We start from the raw sequence: 21,095 nt of genomic DNA on the forward strand, positions 1-21,095 counted from the left end.
TGATAAAAACAACATAGACTATAAAATCAATGACAAACAAAACTACAAACAGCAGTCAGGAATGCAAGAGCTGGAGTTGGCATCTTCAAATAAAAGGCACAAGCAGTAAGTGAATAACCAAATCTTTTATTTTTTACGGGTATGTACACTTTTGACGCCACTGCCAGACTGTCAGACAGGGGTTTAATTTAATGAACACAGGAGGCTTCAGTACGGACATTAGTAGAGACCTATACTGTGGCTCGAGCCTGAGTAGCCTTGGCCAGAACCTTTAAATCAGAGATGCACTTGGCAATGCTTTCCTTCTCCTGAAAGACAAAAAGATATTTAGATTTATTAGAAGTGTTCACAATATTACTTCTGTTTACAGAACAATTCTTTTTAAATAAAGATTATCTTAAAAAGTATCTAAATTAGCTACTACTAAACTGGGTACTGTTACATCTGGCTGGACCTTGACTGTGCTTATCTCTTAAAAAGGGAACACTGACTCATATTCATCTGTCCACATATCATCTTGGTAATGATGCTGCTAATATGACTACTGACAAGAGTGTTGAGTGCAATGTCTCCACCTAAAGGTCAAGCTAAATATAGCTTTTTATTATTCTATCTTATTATTCAAATGCTTATTATCTAGCCATTCTCTGAAAACCAGTCTTTTTACCAGAGTCATGTTTATTCTTGGGAGGCAATTGTGGTTCACAAGCAATGCTCACAATGAACTGAATGTCTAAAGTTTCTATTAATATCTTCTGTATGAACTGAACCCCAAATAGGACTTAGGGTACCGCAATTTCTATGTAGTATATGGATTAACATTTATAAATTATTTTAAAGAAACTCTCATGTCTCTTGAAGACAGCGAAAGTCATTACATATATGGACGCAGCATTCCAACCAGCATCAAAGTGGGGTGTCTTTTAAGGTGGCAGTAGTGGACCCTGTACCTGCTGTGGGGTGATGCTTTTAACGACATTCTGTTCGACCCAGTTGACCAAGTGCTCCTGCTCCATGCGGCGGTGCAGCTTCTGAAGCTCCACCTGAAAGTCCAACCTCTTCTTCACCTCATTGGTTACCATGTGCAGACGCTCCCTGTAGTTGGTCTCCAGCAACATAGCCACGTTATTCTGATGGGAGCAGATGAGGTGCATCACAAAACTAGAGCTAGTCTTATTCTAAGCAAGTTTCCCTGTTCCAACTGAAATTGTGTTATTTATTTCCACTGGCTATTTAATTGAGTCAATAAATTTGTATTGCTAACATTAATACCGGTTACAAATTTAGCTCGTTTAGAACACAACGTTTTTAGAAGAATATTTCAACTCTGTTGGTCCTTATAATTCAAGTGAATGATGATCAGACCATAAATCTCCACTTTCACTTTAAAGTTAAGTGGAGATTTATTGAAAAAGGACTTAAATATTGATCTGAAGATCTGGATTAAACCTAGGGATGGGAATCGTAAGGAATTTGAATTTGAATTATGATTCCGGTTCCAGTAATGATCCCAGTAATTCTTTTATTACTTAATAGGAAGAATAATTTGAAAATGAGAAATGCAATTCTTATTGGATTTACTGTCCTCTGCAGTCTGTTGCCAAATGATGAGATCCTTTAATATTTCTAAACAAACAAACAAGAAATGTGATTGAATATTTCATTCATTCAAATTTTTTAAAATAAAATTTCTTGTCACAAAACTGGTGTCTTTAATTAAACATTGTCATATGAACAACCAGTCAGTAACTGCACTGCTTGATTAAAGTCTCACACGTCTGAACTAACATGACATTACAGTAACAGTTCCAGAGACAGTTTAGACTGTGTTCTGTTGTCTAATGTTGTACTTCAAGCTTGTAAGACTTTTACAGTTAGAGTTGGACATCCAAAATTTGCACATCAGTGTAAGATTAATACTATACCTGACTATACCGGAAGTGCCATATGTTTCGCTCTGTAGATTCAAAGGAACCGACTCATATAAGTCATTCTTTTCAGGAATCGGACTATACCCGAAGCGCTGTATGTTTCGTGCTGTAGATTCAACAGATCTGGCTCATAAGAGTCATTCAATAGTGTGTTTTACGCTGTAGACCCAGTAGAGGGCAGCGCTGCTGCTAAAATGCACTGCAGGAAACACTTAGTATGGTGTTCCATCCGCATCGGTGGAAAATTTATGCAGGGGAACCATTAACAGAACTGAAAGTCATGTAGATCATACGATTCCAGTATTTTGTATAGAATGGAATCGGTTCTGAACAACCAGTTCTTGGTTCCCAACCCTAATTAAAACATCAGAGTCCTATGGTGCTCTTATGTGATATTTGGAGCTTCAAAAAGCCTGATCACCATTCACTTGCATTACAAGGAGCTACAGAGCTGAAATATTCTTTGAAAAATCTTTGTTTTCTAAAGAAGAAAGACAGTCATATACTGTACATCTGAGACAGCATGAGGGTGAGTAAATGATGAGAGAATTTTTGGGCGAACTATTCCTTTAAAATCAAGCTGGACTGTTAGTACCCTGAGAGATATCCTAGGTACATAGGCCAAAATTATCCAATATAAAATGGGCAGAGACTCCACACACTACTCCATGCACTAAGGGAACCCCTGCACTGAAGGTGACCTGTGATCGAAACTTTTGCCTGTTGGAATATTATAGCTTTTCATTCATGAACAAATCAATGTTTTTTAAAAAAACTTCTCATTCATTTCTATGGTTTCAGTTGTCTCCATTTTATATGCAACAATAGTATGCGGGATCTCTGCCCATTTCAATCATGTTTTTTAACCTATATTCTTATACTGAAGGGAAGGGAGAAGACACTGGAAGGCGGCCCTGCTCTTGGGTATTCTGTCCTCCTCACCCGCTTGGCATCGAAGAGCATCTGTCTTCCTTCTACTCGCCATTGCTCCTTCTTCTCATCCTCAATGGCCTGAGACAGGTTGGTCATGGCCAGATCCTTCACTTCCTGGGCTTTTATCACTTTCTCCTACAGGGAGGGAGGGATGGAGTGGAGAGAGAGAGAGAATAAAGATATTCCAAATTAAAAAAAAAAAAAAAAAAACACCAAGCCACAACTGCCTGTTACATTAAATACAATTTTGGTTTAACCATTTCAAGTGCACAGTTTCAAACTGTCTTGAAATGTAATTAATATTTCCTTATTACCGAAACAACTGATTTTCAGTTCTTCGTTGGACATTTAAAAGCATGTATTTTAACAAGTGACATTTGTTTTGAATGTCAGACACTTTCCATGCACCTCATTGATTTTGTCTGCAAAGGCGGCAACATCTGGTCCAAACTTCTTAACTCCGTAAACGATGACTGCACCAATGCATGCAGCGGCAAAGGTCTCGTGATTGATTACGTAGATTTCCTTGGAGAGGACGTACAGGAGCAGACCGGTACCCAGCATGTATGGACCTGCAATCATAAGAAAACACCACTACTATAAACAGTCCTGCAATTATATGCAATAGAGAGAAGAGCATGCAAAGATCTGAGTAACACCACTAGGAGAAGGCAGAAGCTTGTATGAAATCACTAAGACATGAACTTGTAGAACATAGACACACTGTGTCTCCTTAAAAGGAGGCAATAAAGCTGACAAGCCCACCTGTGACACCAGTCTTTGGGTACAGCAATGTGAAAAGTTCTTCAGGGAAGATGCCATGACGGACCTTGCCTCCTTTCTCAGGCAGAGGAGGTACTGGTGCCAGGCTTTGGGAGGACTGGTGAAAGGAACGGGGGGCCTGTACAAGGCTGAGGAGAAAAAATAGCCATTAGTATAAGAACGGAGTAAGAAAAGCATAGATCTATACACATCACTGTTTGTCTTTTGGTAAACTCAGTTAAATGCAACCCAAGATATACAAAGTATTAAGATATTACATACCAAGCACCGAAAGAGCCGCTGTTTTTCAGGGCCTGGCCTGCAAGGAACAAACAACTAAATAGTTAGGACTCAATCAATTCTGTCACCCTATAATAGACTGACACCACTTATTCTTTAAAGCAATGCAAGTGATAGAGTCTAGTTGAGGAGCCTGTAGTTGTGTTTGATTAAGTGCATAAATCTGTCTTTACTTTACAGTCGTGATGTCTCCAAACGTCGTGTCATTAGCTGAGATGGGATGGGATGGTATTCAGCTGGGTGGTATTCAAAGTGTGACCACATTTTCCCAATGATAAAATATCGAAAATGATATTCATTATAATGCTTTTATTTAGTGCACATTTACTGTCAATTTCCGTTCGTGCACACATGACTTCAGTTGCAAGCTGCCAACTTATCCCCCTAAAGACATAATGAATCCTTCAAAAACATTTGCTCATTTTGCAAATAACACTCAGTACATGTTATAATATATGGAGATGGTAAGTGGTAAAGTTTGTATGTGGCATTAGCTCTCAGCTAACAGCTACACAACACAAGGACACGAGCATATACTGAAAGCACAACAACTCCATGATCGTTCTGATACAGCGCAAACTATCTGGAAATAAGAACTGCAGTGCAATGAATTTAACACTATGTTATTATTATCATATATATTCATTTAGAGAAGATAAACACGCTTAGCAGCAGGATTCGTGTGCGGCAGTTCACACTGAGGCCTAAATTTACCCTTCAACCTCATATTCTCTCACCAAACCTTCTCTTTATCCCCACAACCAATGAAAATGCTAGAGAAGCTTAACAATAAACATAAACCACCCACCTGAAACAAGCACTAGTCTCGACAACATATTTTAACGGGGTGAATGTCAAGATCCCAGCCCGAAATGCCTCTGTCGCCGGGCTCTCTGTGCCCTTCTAGACCAAGGATGAGAAACTCTCAGTTGATATCGCGAGATATTCCGAGAACCAGCTCTCAGTCTGCTCTGTCACATCCGGGGATACAGAAGGTGGCGCCATTTTACCATAAAAGGAGAAATTTGAGAGTTTATTTCCTATTATCGTAAAGGGTTTGTATTGGACAGGTAAGATTGCTTGAGGAATATGACATGGCTGTTTGGCTTGGCACAGTGAACAGATATTTATATAAGAGATGTAAGAAGTATAGGACAGAAGTACATCCATTTGAAATACAAATAATTATAAAATAGATACAGATGACGAGAATTATACAGTACATAACTTTATGGGCATACGGTTGTATCAGTATGGTATGTGTAGTAAAAATGCATATATACAGTTCATTGTGTACACACACACATACATATATATATATATATATATATATATATATATATATATATATATATATATACATATACATATACACATACACATATACACATACACATACACATACACATACACATACACATATACACATACACATACACATACACATACACATACACATACACATACACATATACATATATATATATATATATATATATATATATACATATACATATATATGTATATACATATATATATATATATATATATATATATATATATATATATATATATATATATATATACACATATATATATGTATATATATGTATGAATATCTATTAACATATGCACCTGGGGTTTATAATGAATAATAAATCTGTAAACTTACTATCAATAGTGCTAAGCAGTTTCAAGAACCATGTTCTGAACAGTATATCTTTGTGCAGAGTAAATACTGTTCATTTTGATTCCTATTTAAATGCATTTGGAGTATTCCCATGCTTAGAGTTTAAAATATATAGTGCATTGAACATTGAGAATAGCTTGTATAATTATCTGCCATCAAACAGCCAGCAGTCTTGAAATGTATTTTGGTGTCATTATCTTCATTATCTAATTATTTCAAATTAAAAAAAAAAAAAATTAGTTTTTTGATAATTGATAAGACAAAATCAATAATTGTCAACATACTTATGTTTATGCTATTATCTTACTTTTTCCCAATCTTGTCTTGATATTTGTTTGATTTACACACCAAACATTGATACTCTTCTTTCTCTCTCATTTTCTCCAGTCCCTTCCTATCTACATGCAGTTTTATGTATGTATGTAATAAACTTCCCACCAGTCCTTATCTTAGGGCCCATCCGTGTGTGGCATCAGTTTCAATACGCATGGCTGCTGAGATAGAGGAACTCATAGAAGTTGTGAGGTTCTTACTTCCTGTTAAACAAGCAAGGCAAAAGAAATAGACCGCCCTATGTTAAATGAACTACTTTTCAACTGTCATGTCAGCTTCAAAGCTTTCGGATTCTTCTTTCACAGTTATTTTGACTCCAAGGATTCATCTATAAACAGGTACTTTAATTAGATATCCCAAAGAAAGAACCCTTGTAAAAATTGTTTTAGATTACAGATTACTTTACATTTAGCCTCTATGTTGTTGTAACTGTTCTTAATGCAGGCTTGTTATTCAGTTGTATCGTTAGTCAGACTGACTGTTCCGAGAAGACAATGCAGAGCGTATTTTAAGTGATATATTAAAACAGTGTCATTGTGTCTTGCAGAATTTTTCCAGTCATTATAATGCTGTTGTCTGTATATAGTTGATTTTAACAAAGCCTAACCCTTAATTTGCATTTTGCAATAAATCATTGAAGGTTTTACCTTTTTGTTTCAGCTGCACATTGCTCATGTTAATGCCTGTTTTGAAAAATTATGACAACGGAGGCGAATGACTGGACACACTTAAAGTAGGGTTGGGTTTTTTACATTTAAATTATTGTTTTATCTTTATTTAATTACTTCATTTTTGTATGTAGCCTCTGCAAAATTGTTTTATTGTAGCATAGTGTAGAAAGTGACACCTTACCAATTACTGTATGACCTCATACACATTTTGGATGATCTATTTTTAAGAGATAATGACATTTTTTTTAAATTATTATTTTTTTAATTATAGGAAATTGCCACTTAGTGAAACAACATCCATTTATATTGTTAGGTGAAAGTGCCTTGAAATATCCTCCAAAGTTTTAAACTCATTCAGACTAAGAAATAATGGAGGGTGACAACAGAAGGCACCAGGCCACAGATTATGAGCATAAACTGGAACAGCGTGCTGTGAAGCACAGAGAAATCAGCGATCGGAACAACATGACATCTTGCCGTAGTCCCACAAGAGATCTGGATACACGGTGGATTAGAAATGAACTGCATCGCAAAAGACAGTTTGAGTTCTTAAAAAGAAGACCAGTGGACCATGGCGCATATGCACTGTTATCTTCAGTGCCAAGGCACAAATACTCCAGAGAAATCCTGCATACACCACAGCATATGATGCAAGCCTCAATGTCAATCAGACGGCTCTTGATAACAAGTCAAAATGCAAAGCTCAAAAGAGATGGCATAAACTCTGCAAAGCAGGTACAGAGATTAATATTAACCTCAGGTCTGTGATCTGTGACTGATGGAAAAGTTGTCTCAGACATTGCTGCTTACTGTTCATTCATTATTAGTTGTTAATCCAAGATACTGTATATTCTTTTTTTAACATCCTCTATAATAACATTGACTTGTGTAATAACATTTACATGACATCTCAAAACTCTAAAGACAGTCTTTACATCTTCACTGAATGATGAGAATGATCCTGGGCAGAAACCAGAGAGGGATGAACCTGCCCTAAATCCTTGTCGGATTACAAGGAAAATGAAAAAAGAGAGAGGTTAGTAGACTGTCTGATAAATGACCTTAACTTACAGCATGTAAACAGTGGCCATGTCTCATAATATCCTTTTAAAGGGTTTACATGTCATAACACATTTTTGTGCACTGTATAATATACAGTATAAAATGGAAATAGTTTTAATGCACTTAAAGGAATAGTTCACCCAAAAATGAAAATTCTCTCATCATTTACTCAACCTCATGCCATCCCAGATGTATGTATGTATGACTTTCTTTGTTCTGCAGAAAACAAATAAAGATGTTTAGAAGAATATCTCAGCTCTGTAGGTCCACACAATGAAAGTGAATGGTGACCAAAACTTTGAAGCTCTAAAAAAGCACATAAAGGCAGCATAAACATAATACACATTACTTCAGTGTTTTAATCCATGTTTTCTGAAGCGATCCAATTGATTTTGTGTGAGAACAGACTAAATATAACTTGAGTCAGCAGTCTCCTTGGCAATCATGACTTCAAGCTCAATTACACTTCCTTGTGCCATCTAGTGCTCTGCGCATGTCAAGCACTTATAAGTGTAGTTGAGCTTGAAATCATGATTGTGAGAGACTTCAATAGCAAGATGTACAGTGAAAAAAGAGTTATACTTTGGTCTGTTCTCACCCCAAATCGATTAAATTGCTTAAGAAGACATGGATTAAACTACTGGTGACATATGGATAAACTTTTATGCTGCCTTTATGTGCTTTCTGGAGCTTCAAAGGTTTGCTCACCATTCACTTGCATTGTATGGACTTACAGAACAGAGATATTCTACTAAAAATCTTTCTTTGTGTTATGCAGAAGAAAGAAAGTCATATACATCTGTGATGGCATGATGGTGAGTAAATGATGACAAAAATTTTTTGTGTGTGTGTGTGAACTATTCCTTTAATGATGAAATGGTATTTTGTATTTGTAATTCATACAGTTACTCTACAAGATATTAGTCAGCTCTCAAATAGCCAGAAGACATTACAAACTGCTGGCATTCAGACTGAGTGAGTAGGCTGCACCCATGGTGCTTTCACCTTACCTTTATATCCTTCTTAATGGTTTAAAATTGTGTAATTGTTTTAATGTTTCTATAGCATGTACAATGCACATGTTGTATTGTCGTTGATGCTGTATTATGGACTCTCTTTGTTCAGGTCTGGATTTGTTACTGTCAAAGAAGCGGTAAGGAATTTTGGTGATTATTAGAGAAAACTAAAGCCAGTATATGTTGTAAAAATAATTTTTTAAATGTGCCAACTTTATTTAATAATTTATCTTCTGCATGGCCTTTTTTGTTGTTGTTGTACAGGATGTACAAAAGTTGGCTGATTATTTAGAGGTATGGAATCCCATAACATTCACATTCATTATGATTTAAAAATACATGAAAATAGATGAACAAATCAACTCTCTAAAACTTTTGCAATATGACACAACTCTAGGTTTTAAGATAGACTAACTTTTCTCTGTGCAGGAGGCCTTACATAGAGAAGAGGCTCTTAAAAAAAAGCTCACTTGCCTTCAGAAGAATGCTTCTACATTACTGCACTCTACAGAACTCCTGTGGAAGGTACATCATTAACCTACTTCCTAATGAAAGCCATTATGCAGCATCATTTATATATATTTAAAAATCATTCAATACAGCATGCATCTGACCACAAAAAGGTATTTTGACACTTAAGCCACACTTACAAAAGTATCAATGAAATAACAAAATATCAAACCAAGTGACATTTGTTTTGAAGAAATCTAGCAAAAAAAAATGAAGTTTGAACTACACTTGTGTGAACTTGAGGAGAACTGACTTCATAAATCCAATCAAAATTAGCTTGGGACCAGCTGATTAAAAGTAATTGCAAAAATGACTTGAAAAGGTCATCATTTGTTAGAAGATGCCATTTGGTTTTATATTTTGCAAATTGAATGACATTCACATATTTTTAACTGGGACTTGAGTTTATAAGTGTCAAAATACGTTTTGTATTTGTATATACACTGTATATACATGAGCTATGTTGTATAAAATTGCACTGCTATGAAGTAGGATCAGATGCCACAACTGTATTTTATTTTTAGTGTATATGCTGTTACTCTGCATAGCTACTGGCTTTAACAATTGCAGAGTTTCCTGGAGTGATTACATAAGTAATGTAGAGGCAGGTTGGGAGGAGGGTCATGTGGTTGAAAGCATCCGGATCCTTATGGCCCTTTCAGAGAAAAAAAACAGCAATGTTCTTTCTCTCTCGCACAGGAAACGGAGAGAAATATGAAGGCGTTAGAAGTGATTTGTTTGCGGTGCTGTGATGCTTGAAACTCACCCAAATTTTAACTTTTATATTTTTCCAATTTTGCCACCACTATGTGTTTATGGGACTATTTCTTTTTCTATAAAGAGCCAGTATAAAAATCAATATAGAAATATAAACCGTATAGATGATTTGTTTGAATCAAAATGCTAATGATGGCAGTTTGAACAGGATACAGTATACAGAGAAACTGAAAACTCTTTGCTCTGGTTCAGTGGTTCTCTGTATCTCTCTCTGACAAACACACACACAAACATTTCCTTTTCCTCCCGCAGACTCGCTGTGATGAGGACTTGCTGAAGAGCAAGATCAAAGCTCTGGAGGCTCAGCTGCAGGTTTGCATTAAGGTAAGATTGAAATGCTGCATCTGAAGAGCTCTAACTGAAGCTCTCTAAATATCAAGGAATCAAAGTGTGAAATTTACAATTTACCTGACCTTTAAACTTACATTACAAAATTATAACATATTTTAGGCTTTTTAAAAGTTTTGTTATGTCTCTTTCAGAAGGTTCCTCAGGATGGAATGAAAAAAGTGGTGCTAAAGATGGAAAAACAGAGGGAGGAGTATGAACAGAAATCTCTGAAGGCTATTCATAGGGCAGAAAATGAGAAGGCGGAGGCTCAAAGCAAGATGGAGTACCTCCAGGTAAAACCCAGCCAGACTCTTCATGCAAAGAAGAAATTATTATATTATTACAGAATTCACTGACATATATAATCAACAACATAAATAAATATTATACAGAAAATTCTACATATGATATGAAAGCATAAAGGGATAGTTCACCCAAAAAAGAAAATTCTGTCATTATATACTCACCCTCAAACCCATACGACTTTCCTTTCTTCCATTAAACAAAAAAACAAGATATTAAACAGAATTTTAGCCTCAGTTACCATTTACTCTCATCGTATGGAAAAAAGAAACAATGACAGTGAATAGTAACTGAGGCTAACATTTTGTCTAACATATCTGTAGTGTTCCACATAAGAAAGTCATATGGGTTTAAAACAATGTTGCTGAGTAAATGATGACAGAAGTTTCATTTTTAGGTGAACTATCCCATTAAGACTGGACAGTAGTGTATTTAGGGGTTTAAGGCCTCAAGCTTATAATCAGTTCCATTCTCACTTTTCCCTTCCACTAGGGGACGCTGCAGACAACCCAGGCAGAGTCATATCAGTGGCAGAGCCTGTGTGAGGAGCTGAGAGAGGGTTCAAGCCAGCTGAAGAAGCAGCAAGACCAGTGCACTGATCAGATACTACAGCTGCAGGGCCACTTAGAGGTACAGCGAAGTCACAGGAACCGTTACCATGACAAAAGAAGCAAAATACTTGAGTGACAGTTCGCAAATTTTGACAAAAGCTGAAAAACCACCAAGGTCCAGGCCAATCTGATTTCAGTATAGCCAGTCAGAAACGACTTTACTGAAATGTATTGACTATCAATCTTGTAACTCCAAGTGGGCCCAAGCCTGGTTGGCACTCACATTTACCCAATCACAGTGGTCACTTTAGGCCCATCCAAACCGAGAGTACTGTCCATACTTTATTTAAACTGCAGATTGACTTTAAGTAATTGTTCAAGATCTGTGTCTTTACCCTGGAATGAATAAATGATCCTGCTTAGAGGCTGCGGCATCTTGAGTTCATTGTTGTGTACATGTTTGTGCAGCGCTCTGTTGGACAGGAGGAGATGCTCAGAAAGTTGACAGAATCTCTTCAGCAGGAGAGAGCAGAGCTTCATTCCTGCATTGCAGAACTGGAGGAAGAAAACCTCAGCCTGAGAGAACATCTACAGGAAGTCACAGGTACTTTGTTTGGTTGTGGAGATTTTCTACAGAATGCAGTTAAAACAAATCTGAAATCCTGCGAGTTTGTAATGGACTAATTCTCAAGTTGAAAAACATACATTCACTTCACATTATCCCGATATTTACATCTTAATATATGTAAAATGTTAACAAAATCCTGAGGAACAAGCTGCCTTCGACCAAATCTCAAGCAGTTCTGTTAATCTCTGTCTCTTTCTTTTATACACTTACAGGACACAACCATGAGTGGTGGAATAATAACACACCACTTATGCAAGAAGATGCTTCAGTACTGGACCAGCTCCTGCAGACAGATAATAGTATGGCCAAACACCTCAGAGAGACTGAACACAGACTCGGATTGAAAGAAAAAGAGGTAAAGATCAGAGAGAGAGAGAGAGAGAGAGAGAGAGAGAGAGAGAGAGAGAGAGAGAGAGAGAGAGAGAGAGAGAGAGAGAGAGAGAGAGAGAGAGAGAGAGAGAGAGAGAGAGAGAGAGAGAGAGAGAGAGAGAGAGAGAGAGAGAGAGAGAGAGCACACTTATGTGCTTTCAGAGTCCTAACTTTTTTGTTTAAATTCTAATAATTTATTTATAATTAATTTATTATCTTTTACAATAAAGTGTTGTTTATTTTAGATTTGTATTGCTTGCCTTAATGATAATTAAATGGAATTTTAAAGATTTAAAAAAAAAGACTTCATTTTAACTTGTAGCTCCACACTAAGATGATCCTATTTGGATAATCGTCATTTAAGTGGGAGACATTTAAATAAAGTTAAACCAATAAAATCTTTATTATGTTGTAAAATATATTTACTCTCAATAGAGAACCAACCTTTTTCCTAGTCTTATATACTGTACATTAAAGGTGCTGTAAGCGTTTTTATTTTTTTATTTTTATTTTTTTTATTTATGTTTAATTTATTCTCTGTGACAGCACTAAACTGTGTTGATAGCAAACAAAAATATTCAGCCAATAAGAAGACTTTGATGTTGTCATGGTCCTGTCACTCTGTCAGTCTGGGTTTTTGTGTGACGGGACCGTGGCATCATCGTCCCATGTAGGTCTTTGTGGGAGCACACAGTTTTGGTTGATTTCCCTGCCGTGCGCTCTTCGGTCTGTCTTGTTTCATGTCCGGAGCATAGTGTCTGGATCTTGACTCCCCTGTCTGGTTCGGTTTCGGTCTGTGTCGGGATCCGGACACTCATGCTCCATGTTCTGTCTGTCTTTGTTTGAGCGCACAGCTTCGGGTTTGTATTTCCCTGCCATGCGCTCTTCGGTCAGTCTCGTGTTTTATGTCCAGAGCTTGGGGTCTGGATCCTGACCTTTCTGTCTGCTTCGGTTTCAGTTTTGGTGTCGGGATCCGGACACTCACGTTCCATGTCTTGTCTTGTATTGCGCTTGTCACCTTGGCGGGATGCATTCATGTCAATAATCTATGTCTGATTCTCACGACCGCGTGTTGCATTCGTTTTGTGCTGCGTGCCCAGGTTACGAGCTGTCTTCACGTTGTGCTGAGATTCGGTCATTTCGGTCTGAGGTATCGGGTGTGTGTGTGGCCGAACTCTCGCACAGGTGTCCTCTCTCCTTTTGTCTCCTGTTACGTGCATCGCATGACGTTCACCTCGCTCAGGCTTTGTTTAGTGTGGGTATGCGTGGCATCGCTTTGTTTGGCGTTGCTACGCATTCTCTCATCTGTTCTGTCGGTTGGCATGAGCGTATATTGCCCTATTGTCTTGGCGATGTGCACTCATGCCATTCGGGTGTTTTGTTGTCTGGTGAGAGCATGTGGCTTTGTTTTGTTTGTTTTTGCTTGGTTATGGTCTCAACGGAACAACAGTATATTTGGTGGGCGGGTTTAGGAAAGAGGGGGCGTGCTCAGTTTTGTGGAAGTTTCAGAATGCCTTAAATTGCTTACAGCACCTTTAGTAGAGGTGTTCAGCCATGACATCAGTTTATACAATTACACACTTTCATACATCAAATGTGAATTTTGAAGCCATCTTGCGTTTTTTTAAATTATTATTTAATTCAATACAACTTCAAAATTCACGTTTGAGGTATGAAACGTACACATATCGTCAAGTAATGTTTACCACCAGACCTCAGTTTACTCATAAGTTGAAAACCCCCATTATGAAAACCCATAGCAAAATTCAGAGGAAACCCATGGTAAATTCTCTTCTGGGTTTTTGGACTACAGTACAAGCTAAACAGCTCTATAGTTTCACATAATGTTTTTAAAGCCATAATGTTCCATATTTGTTGTCTTGGTTACTTGGTTGCAATGGCAGTGCATGGAGCTGCAGGCAGAACTTGAGGTCCTGGAGCAGGAGTGTTATGGCTATCAGTCCCGACTGACCCAGTGCCGGGAAGAACTGAATATACTGACCACACGCCAGAACAGCACGAGGGTACGAATCCACATTGCAGCATGAGCATGTTTAGTTTGCTTAAGTCTTATTTTGACCTGTTTTGTCCTATATGTGCCTTGTGTTCTCTCTTACTTTCATACAGTCACTTAGCACTTTATTAGGAACACTATGGTCTTAATAAAGTGCCTGACGTGGTCTTCTGCTGTTGTAGCCCATCCGCCTCAAGGTTCCATGTATTGTGCATTCTGAGATGCTATTCTGCTCACTACAATTGTACAGAGTGGTTATCTGAGTTACCGCAGCATTTCTGTCAACTCGAACCAGTCTGGCCATTCTCCATTGACCTCTCTCATCAGCAAGGCATTTCCGTCTGCAGAACTGCCACTCACTGGTTATTTTTGTTTTTGGCACCATTATGAGTAAACTCTGACTGTTGTGCGTGAAAATCCCAGGAGATCAGCAGTTACAGAAATACTCAAACCAGCCCATAAATGAAACTTGAACCGTACACAAGACAATGTGGCCCGAACAAACCCGAACCCGAAATCGCTTACTCTCTTTATAATTTCTTCCCCTAGCAATTACTGTTGCAATAAGCTTTACTTATTGTAAGCATCATAGGCAACATCCGTAACAGTATGGTTACAGTAAACATACACAGTTTTAACAAGGCATGGGCACGGCAGCCCCTCAGTACACTAGAGCAGAACAGGGGGGAAAAACATTGCGCTGAAACTTTGCTTGGTGCAGAACAATCTGGTATAATGTTAAACAATGTAAAAGTCACATCTTTGCAGCCTTGTTCAGAATGTTGAATTTTTGTGATATTGAGAAAATTAACCACAAGTTCTTTTTAACTTGACATGGTGTCTAAAAAAGTTGAAAAACTGGCACGAACCCAATGGGTTTTTGAGTCCCGTCAGGCTGCAGATCTCTAGTCTGGAACCAACAATCATGCCACGGTCGAAATCATTGAGATTAAATTTTTTTTTTTCCTATTCTGATGGTTGATGTGAACATTAACTGAAGCTCCTGACCCGTATCTGCATGACTTTATGCATTGCACTGCTGCCGCATGATTAGCTGATTAGATAATCACATGAATAAAGTGCTCAGTGACTGTATTTTGAAAATATTGTTACATGCCACACAATAACTAGATTCTGACAGATTTAGTTAGTTTGTTTCAAAAAAAGGATGGTGGAATTCCAGACTGTAATACATCAAAATGAACATTCATGGACTTTGCACATTTGTCTTGTTTGGCTTTTTTTCTTTTCTTTTTCTTTTCTTTTTTTTTTTTTTTTTTTAACACATTTATGGTATCAAATAATTTCTCCTCACTCTCTACCCAAACAGAGGGGGTGCTGTTGGACCTGGCTCTGTATGTGCTTTTTCTTAATACTTATGATGATTGTGGTGGTTGCAGCCCTGTGCTTGTACCATCCACCTGTCAGGGAGCAGCTATGCCAGTTTTACTCTCTCCTGAAAAAGCGTATGGAGGACTACATGATACTAGCAGCATCAACACAACGTGGAACCTGCGTTAGACCTGTCTGACAAGAGAACAAGGAGCAAGACCAAAGCCAAGAATGTTCTAGATATATTGTTTGTTTATATTTATTTTGTTTTTAAATTGAATTTGTATGAATTTGAAACTTTGTTAATGTATTTTTGCAAGTAAGCATCATTAACACATGTAATATGACTTTATTGTTTTGTTTCAAATACACATTTTCACAATCATGTAGAATGTTTTGGATTGTTTTCTAATGGTTCTTTAAAATAGTATATAAAATAGAACAAATTGCACAGTCTAAATCTTACATAACAGTATTAAAATGAATTACCTAAAAATGTATTCTTGGCCATATTCATGATTCATAGAAAAGCAAAAATTTCTTCTTAAAGGGTTAGTTCACTCAAAAAGTACAATTCTCTCATCATTTACTCACCCTTGTGTCATTCCAACCACGTTTTATATTATTACCAGTGGAGATGTTTGGCAGAATGTAAAGGATTGACAGCCTCAGTCACAATTCACTTTCATTGTGTGGAAAATGGATACAGTGAAAAAGCATGGTGACTGAGGCTAAAATTCTGCTTGCCATCTAAGAAAGTAGTACGGGTTTGGAACAACATCCGGGTGAGTAAATGATTACAGAATTTTCATTTTTGGGGGAACTATCCCTTTAAATCCATTTCTTAACTTCATTTACATCTCCATTGTTGCAAACAAACACAATAGTAACTCAATACTTCATTAAATTCCCTGTGTACACCTGAAATATGATTTTTGACATTTGTACTGAACGCTTCAATTTATGAACTGCGCTACTCATTTACTGAATGATTTCAAGAGTATTTCCAGATAGGTTCATAAAAGTTTCAGTTAGCACTCACTGAGGATAAAGGGACAACATTGTCCTGCCGATTGGCTGACAAAAACTCATTGTCATGACAGGTCACTCTCTTTAACATTCCAGACTGACCTACACTTTAATGGAGCACTGACACAGCTCATTTGAAAAAGAAACATATTCACACACTGCCCCTCCCCTTGACCAACATTGTTTTTCCATCATAGTTTCCTGTGTAAAGATAACCAGAGACCATTCTAACATTGACTCCCAACTCCATAATAATAATAATTGAAAGCTGTCACACAGGGTAAGTCATTTTATGTCTTCACGGAAATGCCATTATTTTGCAGATTTAAAAAGATTAAGATAAAAATGTTGATGGTTGAATGACAACATGATACAAACCTGGAAGTGCAATACCAAAATTTGACACTTCTGTAGGCCTGTGTTTTAATGACAGCTAGCAAAAGACATTAACTGTGCAAGACAAACAACATCAGACTGTAATATACGTCATACGTCAGACTGTAAAAGGGTAACAGGAATCTATTCTATTACAGAGTCCTGATATAAATATCAAAAATGTATTTTTTGTTGTTTTTTTTTAATTTTTTTTATTCAGTTGTGATTAATGTAACTCCATGTATTTCTAGAAGCTCTGATAAATGAGGCCACCTCATCTGCTATTTTGTTTTGTGGGATTATGTTTTTGGACCACTGTAATTTCCCTGAAGATCTGCGCCTTCAACATCCAGAGTTATGGGGAGGCAAAAGCCCACAACAGGAAGGTTATGGAGATTTTGATCAAGGTACAAATATTAATTGACAATAAGAATTTTCCAGAAAGATTAAATATTGCCCACCGAGATGCAGCCAGAATGTCCCAATCTCTAAATAACTACTATGCTTTTAATAAATGGTTCTAATTCTTGAACTCAACTTTTTTTTCTAGATAATTTCACGCTGTGATCTGAGTTTGATTCAGGAGGTTCGAGATTCTAGAGGTGAAGCCATATCTGCACTTTTGAAGAACCTGAATAGGTATTGTACAGAAGAGTATATTTTCAGCTGATCCATGTAGAGTTTCCAAGACAATGTTCTTATTGACATTTCCTTTCCAGGTTTGACACATCTCACATTTACACCCATTTAGAGAGTAAAAGGATGGGGAAGAAAACATATAAAGAGCAGTATGTGTACATATACAGGTAATGAAATGTACAGTTAAAGTGTATTAAAAAGCACAAATGTTGTCAACATACTGAATACAGAAAACACTGGGTCTGTTAACAACTTGTAGTAAGTTTGATGAGGAGAAAAAAATATGAAAAAGAGAAAAAGAAACATAATAAAGGAATAGTTCACCCCAAAATGTGGCACTATAAAAATTCCTTTTTGTTTTGAGCTTCCATACCGACATAGTAATATTGACATAGTAACAGTCCCATTTGGGGCGGGACTACTTGTTTGTTCGCGCAAGATGGGGGGCGTATTCAGAAAGCTGTTTAAAAAGAAATGTTTATTTTGCTGTTCTATTTATAGGTGCAGAAATGACACAATTCAGCTTCAAGTTATTCACTGATGTACCCTAAAAATTTTGCTTGACAGCCATGGTCACCATTCACTTTCATTGTATGGAAAAGAGCACCTTAGAAATTCTGCTACACGTAACTCGTTTTGTGTTCCACTGAAGAAAGTAATATTTGATTCCAACATGAGGGTCAGTAAATGATGACTTGGATGAACTACCCCTTTACATTTTTGTGTGCTGTGTTCACAGAAAAGATTTGCTACAGGTGCAAGAGCAATACCATTATTCAGAGTTGAATGAGACAGCAGCAGAAGAGTTCTCCAGAGAACCGTTCATCATATGGATCCGTTCACACACAACCTGTATGTGCTCCTCAACGTCATAAAACATTCCATGAAGCATTTCTTTTATAAGCACATTATTACCAAATAATTCTCTCAGGCACCTTCTTATTAAATTTGACTGGTCATGTCTTCTTACAGTGGTGAAGAACTTCGTCCTCATTGGTCAACACACCTGCCCTAAGAATGCAATGAAAGAAATGGAGACACTCTACGATGTTTTCCAAGCAGTCAGGAAAAAATGGAAAACTGAGGTAAACCAAAGATCTTCATGAAGATCGATATAATGTTCTGGATAGTGTATATAAACACCCTTTTACCTTTCTTATCTAGAATGTGATGTTTCTGGGCGACCTGAATGCAGCTTGCAACTATGTTACCAATAAAGCACTGAAAAACGTGCGTCTCAGGAGTGACCCAAAGTTCCACTGGTTGATTAGAGATGAACAGGACACTTCAGTCCGTGACAAAACACACTGCGCTTATGACAGGTCCACTATCAACTCCTGACAAGTTCTCTCTAACCAACCTACACACTAACTGTACCTTATGTACAGTAGAATTCTAACTCCAAACTAGTTACTAGTTTAGTCACAATGACATGCCAATGTTGGTGTAACAGTCCAATCTCTTTTAAACTGCTTTAGGATTATTATTCATGGCAAAGAACTCATTTCTGGAATAGTTCCAGAATCTGCTCAGCCATTCAACTTCAAACAAGAGTTCAATCTATCCGAAGAAGAGGTAAACAGTACTGCAAAACTGATTGATTTAATAATTATTAATCGTCTGTCAAAATCTATTAAAATATTGTTGTTGTTTTTTTCTTTTGCACATAGGCTTTGGAAGTCAGTGACCACTATCCCGTAGAAGTTGATTTAAAACCGAACCATCGCTACCTCCTGCGTCACGAACTCTGAAACGATGAAAATCTGAGAACTGCTTTATAATGATAATGATTTAGGAAGTACCTGACATGCTGCTTTACTGGTACTCATACTATGCTATGGTACTGTTCTATGTACTATGGTACCAACATCTGATACCATGCAGAACTTTCGCTGTGTAAACGACACGTTACTACACAAAGTGCACTTAGTAAGTTTGCTAATTGCAAAACTTTTACATAGAAAGAAAGAGTAAGAGTTTAGTAGAATAGTATTTAAAAAAATTAGATGAGTCTAGTCATATCAGTTTTAAAGAAAAAAGGTACAAATGGTCCTCACCATGTTGAGATTATATGACCAGCTGAACATTACTCTCTTTTTTGCCCAGAGTGACTATTTGCACCTTGGTGTAAATAACACCTGCCACACATCACGGCTATTTGCATCCCAGTAATCTATTGGAAAGAGAAATTTATGAAAAACTGCAATTTACAACATTGCTTCTGTTGCGTGGGGCGTAATGCCGGTGTGATTGTGGCTTTTAGACCCGTGTTCGATCCCGTGTTTGTCGCACTCTTTTTTCCCATTCTGTTTCCTGTCTCCTCTCTTAATATTTTCTTTAATACTACTTATAATAATACATAAAAATGAATATAAAAGGAAGTTTAATGTTGTAGTAACCATGTTTTTGGTGGAAACCATAGATCTGATGCAGTTAATAATGGTGTTACTATAGTAATATGGTGTTCATATAGTAACAGTGTTTAATATTGTGGTTACTATGAATTTACTACAAAATACCATGGTGATGCTATGGTTACTGTAGTAAAACCATGGTTAATTTTTGTAAAGGAAGGTTAGGTGTAGGGGTTGGTATAAAGTGTATATGGTACTCTGTATAAACACAATAAATGCGCTGCAGTGATGCCCCTATACTGTACTGTATTTTATTAGGGGTGCAAATAGTATCTGCACTATTTGCACCAGGGTGCAAACAGCATCTACCATTATTTGTACCAGAGTTGGGGTGCAACTAATATATTTGCACTGGGGGTGCAAATAGCATCTGCCTTTTTTTTAAATAAAACATTTTAATTGGATGCTTAATTGGATATTTAATGACATCAGTAACTGAGAACTTCTGTTTCTGCGAGATGCTACATCTACACCTCTATAGGTGTCAGAGCAACATAAACAGAAATCTTACTGAATACACCTTAAAGCCATGTTATATTATTGCTATAGGCATCTCTTACCCAGTACAATGTTATACACAATAATTACTTAAAACCGTCTAGAAGGTATTTTGATTTATGATGCAGACGGTATTGCTTAGCTATAATATCCTGTATGTGATGTTAACAGTGGATATAACAGCTGATTCAAATAATAAACACACTGCTCTCCTCATACTGTATCTCACTGTATATCTCAGACTCACGGTACTGTACTTGAAAATTGTAGCACTACTAAAAAAACAAAAAACACTATTAGTATGCACCATTTACAGTACTGGTGAGAATCGGTACTCATACTCTGTATAAAATAGTAATTATAATAATAATCAGTGTTAAAATCCACAGATTTAATGTTGTGTCACACTTTTTTGGCCATATTGACACTTTTAACAAGTCGTCAACCCCTTACACTGTCTTGACAAAGAGGAACTCTCTTTACTCTTTAACATCAATAAATAATTCACACCATAAATCCAGTTACACAAAGGAACAGAACTACAGTCCAAAAAAACCTTTTCAAAATGGAAGCCAACCATCTTGATCATGTTGAAAACAATTACATCAGATGAGGTGTCTGTATGGAA

The 21,095-nt window shown here is 36.9% G+C and overlaps 3 protein-coding genes across 5 annotated transcripts; 2 read left to right on the forward strand and 1 right to left on the reverse strand.

Moving 5' to 3' along the window:
- Positions 1-106: 106 nt before the first annotated feature.
- Positions 107-4,865, reverse strand: atp5pb (ATP synthase peripheral stalk-membrane subunit b). The gene is made up of 7 exons (XM_051653393.1): positions 4,735-4,865; positions 3,909-3,945; positions 3,630-3,775; positions 3,273-3,436; positions 2,874-2,999; positions 951-1,130; positions 107-308 (listed from the first exon to the last, which is right to left on the reverse strand). Exons 1-7 carry the CDS (start codon positions 4,760-4,762, stop codon positions 231-233), a joined length of 759 nt encoding a protein of 252 aa, XP_051509353.1. The 5' UTR covers positions 4,763-4,865; the 3' UTR covers positions 107-230.
- Positions 4,866-5,768: 903 nt separating this feature from the next.
- Positions 5,769-15,711, forward strand: LOC127414960 (TRAF3-interacting JNK-activating modulator). Of its 3 annotated transcripts, none has more exons than XM_051653381.1 (15): positions 5,769-6,287; positions 6,610-6,682; positions 6,934-7,355; positions 7,545-7,656; positions 8,588-8,657; positions 8,808-8,835; positions 8,963-8,992; positions 9,128-9,223; positions 10,238-10,309; positions 10,468-10,608; positions 11,111-11,248; positions 11,638-11,773; positions 12,010-12,152; positions 14,071-14,190; positions 15,511-15,711. In XM_051653381.1, the coding sequence occupies exons 3-15, from the start codon at positions 6,990-6,992 to the stop codon at positions 15,709-15,711; spliced, it is 1,653 nt and encodes a 550-aa protein (XP_051509341.1). In that variant the 5' UTR covers positions 5,769-6,287; positions 6,610-6,682; positions 6,934-6,989. The 3 variants fall into 3 exon arrangements, with proteins under 3 accessions (XP_051509341.1, XP_051509342.1, XP_051509340.1); XM_051653380.1 differs by having other exon boundaries at positions 5,770-6,287; positions 6,892-7,355; XM_051653382.1 differs by lacking the exon at positions 6,610-6,682 and having other exon boundaries at positions 6,892-7,355.
- Positions 15,712-16,683: 972 nt separating this feature from the next.
- Positions 16,684-20,621, forward strand: LOC127414969 (deoxyribonuclease gamma-like). The gene is made up of 9 exons (XM_051653392.1): positions 16,684-16,821; positions 17,168-17,323; positions 17,467-17,555; positions 17,636-17,722; positions 18,295-18,407; positions 18,528-18,640; positions 18,720-18,877; positions 19,034-19,130; positions 19,226-20,621. Exons 2-9 carry the CDS (start codon positions 17,180-17,182, stop codon positions 19,304-19,306), a joined length of 882 nt encoding a protein of 293 aa, XP_051509352.1. The 5' UTR covers positions 16,684-16,821; positions 17,168-17,179; the 3' UTR covers positions 19,307-20,621.
- Positions 20,622-21,095: the final 474 nt, after the last annotated feature.

Source organism: Myxocyprinus asiaticus, chromosome 24, assembly GCF_019703515.2.
Source record: "Myxocyprinus asiaticus isolate MX2 ecotype Aquarium Trade chromosome 24, UBuf_Myxa_2, whole genome shotgun sequence".
Taxonomy (NCBI): Eukaryota; Metazoa; Chordata; class Actinopteri; order Cypriniformes; family Catostomidae; genus Myxocyprinus; species Myxocyprinus asiaticus.

Excerpts from the sequence above, each read along its gene's own strand:
- LOC127414969 (XM_051653392.1), top strand. The coding sequence starts at position 17,180 with ATGAGGCCACCTCATCTGCTATTTTGTTTTGTGGGATTATGTTTTTGG. Across the intron at positions 17,324-17,466 it reads TTATGGAGATTTTGATCAAG|ATAATTTCACGCTGTGATCT; the intron begins GTACAAATATTA and ends TTTTTTTTCTAG. Across the intron at positions 18,878-19,033 it reads ACACACTGCGCTTATGACAG|GATTATTATTCATGGCAAAG; the intron begins GTCCACTATCAA and ends AAACTGCTTTAG.
- atp5pb (XM_051653393.1), bottom strand. The coding sequence starts at position 4,762 with ATGTTGTCGAGACTAGTGCTTGTTTCAG. Across the intron at positions 3,776-3,908 it reads AGCGGCTCTTTCGGTGCTTG|CCTTGTACAGGCCCCCCGTT; the intron begins GTATGTAATATC and ends TTTTCTCCTCAG. Across the intron at positions 3,437-3,629 it reads CCCAAAGACTGGTGTCACAG|GTCCATACATGCTGGGTACC; the intron begins GTGGGCTTGTCA and ends TTATGATTGCAG.
- LOC127414960 (XM_051653381.1), top strand. The coding sequence starts at position 6,990 with ATGGAGGGTGACAACAGAAGGCACCAGGCCACAGATTATGAGCATAAA. Across the intron at positions 8,658-8,807 it reads ACTGCTGGCATTCAGACTGA|GTCTGGATTTGTTACTGTCA; the intron begins GTGAGTAGGCTG and ends CTCTTTGTTCAG. Across the intron at positions 11,249-11,637 it reads AGCTGCAGGGCCACTTAGAG|CGCTCTGTTGGACAGGAGGA; the intron begins GTACAGCGAAGT and ends ATGTTTGTGCAG.